This window comes from Apium graveolens, chromosome 4 (assembly GCF_009905375.1).
Source record: "Apium graveolens cultivar Ventura chromosome 4, ASM990537v1, whole genome shotgun sequence".
NCBI classification, from domain to species: Eukaryota; Viridiplantae; Streptophyta; class Magnoliopsida; order Apiales; family Apiaceae; genus Apium; species Apium graveolens.
Window position 1 is genome coordinate 286,214,723 of NC_133650.1, and position 5,888 is coordinate 286,220,610.

The 5,888-nt window shown below is 39.7% G+C and overlaps 1 protein-coding gene across 1 annotated transcript; it reads right to left on the bottom strand.

Moving 5' to 3' along the window:
- Positions 1–2,954: 2,954 nt before the first annotated feature.
- LOC141719788 (uncharacterized) lies at positions 2,955–5,009 on the bottom strand. Its single transcript, XM_074522167.1, has one exon. It carries the CDS (start codon positions 5,007–5,009, stop codon positions 2,955–2,957), a length of 2,055 nt encoding a protein of 684 aa, XP_074378268.1.
- Between the last annotated feature and the right edge of the window lie 879 nt (positions 5,010–5,888).

The following is a 5,888-nucleotide window of genomic DNA, read 5'->3' on the forward strand; positions in this document are numbered from 1 at the left end:
TTTCAGAATCTGAGTCATCATCACTCTCAGAACTTGATGACTCAGTATCAGATTTTATGATAAGAGCTTTACCCTTATCTTTCTTTGAGGAAGGTGGTTTGGGGGATTCCTCTTCAACCTTGAGAGCAACTGTCCTTGACTTTCCTCCTTTTCTCTTGCTTCTTTGTTCCATCTCAAGTTCATGGGTCTTGAGCATTCCATAGATTTCATCAAGAGTTGTTTCATCAAGATTGTAGTTGTCTCTTATTGTTGTTGCCTTCAAATCCCAACATTCAGGAAGAGCTAACAGGAATTTGAGGTTTGTATCTTCAAGATCATACTCCTTATTTACTAATGACAAGTCATTCAAGAGTTTGACAAATCTATCATATACATCAGTCAATGACTCATTAGTCCTAGAGTCAAAGTGTTCATACTCTTGAGTGAGTATTGTCTTCCTGTTCTTCTTAACTGTTTCAGTTCCTTGACACCTTGTCTCCAGTGCATCCCATATCTCCTTAGCAGTCTTGCAGTTGATTACCCTGTTTGACATTACATTATCAATGGCACTATGCAATAAGTGACGTACCTTGGCATCCTTAGCAATAGATGCTATATCTTCAGCAGTGTAATCAGTCTTTTCCTTTGGTACGGTCATTGCTGCTTCACCTGCAACTACAACAGCGAGCTTGGTAGGTTTGTGAGGCCCTTCCCTGATTCTATCAAGGTATTCTGGATCTGTTGCTTCCAGAAACATGGTCATCCTTACCTTCCATATGGGATATTCAGATGGTCTCAATATGGGAACTCTGATAGTCTCATATCGACTCTGAGTTGATATCTTTGATGATTCCTCAGTTTTGGTAGGCTTAGTTGGAGTTTCTGTGTCAGACATGATTGTGTTTGGATCTTTAACTGTATGTGTGTTAACAGATAGCTCTGATACCACTTGTTAGGTCACACTTTCACTGTAGAGGGGGTGAATACAGTGTTTATTACAATCAAATCAAACTTCAAGAACTTATGTAACAGAAAACAAACTTTATTTAAACAATAAACTCTGTTACAATCTGGAACTGTTATCTCTCAGTGATGAACAAAATATCACGAGAGCTTCTAGAGTTATAATAAATAATATTCTCGATAATGATAACACCTCTAGTGTAAACTCTATTTCTGTGTTTATATACTACACAGTTACAAGATATTCGCTAATTGATATGGAATATAATTCTGCTTCCTAAAATATATCAATCAGATATCTTCTATTCCAAGTATTCCATTCTTCACGGAATTCCTTCTTCATGCATATCTCTTCTTATGTTTATCTTGATCTTCTTAACTTTAATCAGCTACTGTCCTTATCTGATCGTCCTTCAGCACTTAAGTTCTGATATCTATCTCCTGATAACATAAGTACTGATATCCCTTAAGTTCTGACTTCCAGTACCTTAAGTTCTGACTTCCAGTATAAGTACTGATCAGTTAAGTACTGATTTGTTCTGTTCAAATAAGATCTGAAATCTAAACATAAAACATATTAGCCATGACATTATCAAATATATCTAACACTCAACTTAATGGAAGTCATGGCTAATGCAAGAACTAATTTTTCAAGAGATGTGTAACTTGTTTCTGCATCTACTAAACTCTTGCTGACGTAATACACAGGCGACTGGACTCCTTCATTTTCTTTGACAAGAACGCCACTTATTGCATGATCAGTTACAGACAGATACACATACAAATCCTTTCCTCAAGTGGGTTTGGACAAGAGTGGTGGAGTAGTCAAATACCTCTTCAAGTCACTTAAAATAATCTCATTTTTTCAGACCATAAGAATCCTTTATTCTTTCTCAGCACGTCATAAAATAGCTTGCACATGTCCGACGATCGTGAAATGAACCTATTCAAGGCTGCAACACGTCCTGTCAATTTCTGTACGTCTTTGACGTTCGATGGGCTTTTCAATTCGAAGATCGCCTTAATTTGTTCTAGACTTGCTTCGATTCCTCTCCTCGTCACCATATATCCAAGGAACTTTCCCGATGACACAACAAAGTTACATTTGGATGGGTTCAGCTTCATGTTGTATGACCTTAATATGTCGAATACTTCTTGAAGATCACGTACATGATTTTCTGCGCTAACAGAATTGACGACCATGTCGTAAATGTATACTTCCATCGTCTATCCTATTTGATCTTTAAATATTCTGTTGACAAGTTTGTAAAATGTAGCCCCAACATTTCTTAATCCGAACGACATAGCCAAATAACAATATATCCCCCTGTCCGTTATAAATGCGGTCTTTTCACAGTCAGACGGTTCCATTTGGATTTGATTGAAGCCACTTGATGCGTCCAGGAACGTGAGTAGCTCATGACCAGCCGCCGAATCCACCATGGTGTCAATGTGAGGTAACGGGTAGGGATCTTTAGGACAAGCCTTGTTCAAATATGTGTAATCAACACAAACTCTCCATTTCCCATTTTTTTTCTGCACGATGACAACATTTGCTAGCCACTCAGGGTAATCAACTTCTTTAATCATGCCAGCCTTGATGAGTCTTTCCACCTCGTCATTTATTATCTTGTTTCTCTCAGCTGCAAACTTCCTCCGTTTTTGTTGGACGGGTGTGTAGCTAGGATCCACATTTAACTTATGTGTAATGACATTTGGTCGATTCCCGTTATATCACCATGTTCCCATACAAAAGCGTTCAGCCTCGTGGTTAAGAAATTTATTAAATTGGCTTCAATTGTTGGAGAAAGGTCTTTACCAATTAATACCTTCTTGTCCGCTGCTGTCAAATCTACTTCAGCTAATTGTTCCGGCCCTGTTATCGTGGCTACAGGCGTCTTGTCTCCCTGATGTTGGACAGTTGGCTTCAGACACGTCATGTAACAGTCCCGAGCCATGTTTTGATCCCCCCTTATTTCCTGAGCTCCCCATGGCGTCGGGAATTTTAATACTTAATGATATGTTGATGGTATCGCCTTCAAGTTGTGTATCCATGATCTTTCCATGATTATGTTGTAACTCGAGTCCACATCAATTATGCAAAACTTTTTCAGGAGATTGACCCCTTGGGCATATGTTGGCAACGTAATCTCCCCCAATGTGCGTTTTGTCTCACCACTAAACCCAACCAATGTTGTCGACTTCTTGATCATGTCGCTTTCTGCCAACCCCATTTGTGTCAATGTTCGAAGCATCATGATGTTGGTAGCACTCCCATTATCCACCAATATCCTTTTAATTAAGCAATTTCCCACGGGTAGTGAGATGACTAGTCCGTCTTGTTGTGGTTCTCGTATGTTCTTTTTGTTTGATTCATCGAATATTAAGGATGGAAGATTGTCATTACTAACCTCCACTTGTGTGACTCGTATATCTGTTTCTCTGGATGCTCTCTTAGCCTGTGAATATGTTGCTCCGCATATTTCTGACCCTCCTGAGATGAGGTTGATCACCTTGTGATGTGGTGGAGGTGGTGGCTGTCTTAGTGGCGTCACGTTGTTTCTTCTCGGAGACACGTCCTTTCCAACATAAGATGTCTTCTTTGACATCATGAATTTCATAATATATCCCTTCCTAGTCAGAAATTGTAGTACTTTACGTAAGGCCACGCAGTCATTAGCCTTGTGTCCATAATCTCCATGGTAGTCGCACCATAGTTTAGAATCCAGGTTGGATTTAGGTTTGTTGCTTTTCACTGGCCATTTTACCACACCTCCCAACTTGGAAAACTCCTTAATCATGACTGAAGGCGTGATCGTGAAACCATAGGTGTCATATATTGGTGGTAGGTTGAGGTCTTTTCTCCAATCACTGCGTTCCTCTCTCTTCCATTCATTAGACTCTCGTGTCGAGTTGACATGTACTTCATCTCTGTTTGATCTAGTATATGGATTGTAATCTCTGGACCTTGATGTCATAATTTTTCTTGACGGTTTGTAGTACTTCTCATCCTCCTCCATTCTATCTTCCTCCAATCTTACTTGTGCCATGGCTTTGGCTTGCACATCATCAATTGTTCGGCACGGGTACTTTGTCAGTTCTTCATAGAGTGGAGATTCTCGTTCTAATCCCCACCTGAATGCTTTGATAGCTATAGGGACGTCACAATTGGTGATAGTCACCTTCTCCCTGTTGAATCTCGTCAGGTAATCACGCAAAGGTTCCCTACTTCGTTGGACAATTTTGTACAAATCACTGGTTGTCTTCTCGAACACCCGACTGCTTGCAAACTGTAAGTTAAATGCATCTATCAGATCAGCGAACATCTTGATGCTTCCTTGTGGAAGGTTCACGAACCATTGAAAAGCTGGTCCCGATAGTGTTGAACCAAAACCCTTACACATACAGGCCTCTTTCAAGTCTCGCGTAATTAGTACTGTGAACATTCGTTGTTTGTATTGTGCAACGTGCTCCAGAGGATCACTAGTTCTATCATACGACCTCATTTGTGGTACAGTGAATCGTTTTGGTATTTCTACCAAAGCGATGTTATCATGAATAGGAGAATCAGTGTAGCTAGTTGGGGTTGCCTTTTCCAACGGTTTTGGGATGCCAGGTATCCTTTCAATGAAGTCCCTCATTTCTTGTAGTTCCTTTCTAAAATCTTCTGCGACTTGACTCTTGGATCTTGTACTTTTGTGACGCGATCTTCTCCTGTCAGTCTCTCCTCGTCGATCATCATGATCATCATATTGTTGTTCATCACGTCTCCTTTCCGTGTTATCTTCATTATTTGGTACATCCTCCATGTCTTCTTCGTCAATAACATCGTCTGTTCCATTTGTTGGCCCTCCATTTTGGTTGTAATCTTCTGCTTCATCCATGTCCAGACGTTTGATTACGCTTGGGATGGTTTTCTTCGTCGTAGTCTTGGTTCTCGATTTAGCTGTAGTGAGTTCCTTCTTCAATGCTTCATTTTCCGAACGCATCTTCTTCATTTCTTCTTGCAACTGTTTCAATGTCGCAGTCGTATCTCTGCTATTCTCAGCTTCTCCTTCTTGGTTCATGACTTGTTCTCTTCCACTTTCTATCGTAATATGTTAATCAAATCTTTAACAAGTTTCCCACAGACGGCGCCAATTATTTTCACTGAATTTTACGGGTTAAATGCTAAGTTTGGTTATCGTATTCTACTACGAATGTTAATGTGTTTCTAAGGAAAAATAAGGTAAACAACACAAAGAATTGTTGACGCGGAAAACCCGAGAACGGGAAAAAACCGCGGGTGGGGATGTGTACCCAACCAAAATGAGTTTCACTAGAATGATAATTATGGATACACGATCATGAATCTTATACTACTCGAATATGAATTACATGAATAATTGAGATTGACATAAGTGTTTATCTTGTGGTTTATGATGTCAAATCACTTGTGATTGTTTTTTTTTTCTCTCGAGGCTGGTGTTTTTATTTTTATGTTGAATGGATCGTGTGTTAATCTTGCTATCTCTTCTTCTCTTATCCTCCATGTTTCCTCCTTTTTCTCCAACTCCTCCTTCTTTTTCTCCATTCAAATCGTGGTTGTTACTGATACAGATTGGCTCACCTATTCTTTCTCCACGTAAATCGGGATTTGCTGGACTAAGTCATACTCCCAGTCGTCTGCTCTTTTTCCTGGTGTTCTTCATGACAGCTTCCTCGAGTTCCCGTCTTGACATCTTGTCATGCCCTTTCTGTGAAGCATTCCCGTCACGTCATAAATTTCCACACATAACATATATTATTACTGAGTTTACTACTAATTTACAATTAACTTACTCAATTTAAAAAGATAAAAAACCCACAATGGTTGGCTCCGTTGGTTAAAGAGGGAATAACTATCCTCTTGGTCACAGGTTCGAATCCCACGAGAGGAGGAGCTTGTCACTTAAATGAGGTTTACC

Bases quoted from the DNA above. Each gene is read 5' to 3' on its own strand.
- LOC141719788 (XM_074522167.1), bottom strand. From the start codon at position 5,009: ATGAACCAAGAAGGAGAAGCTGAGAATAGCAGAGATACGACTGCGACA.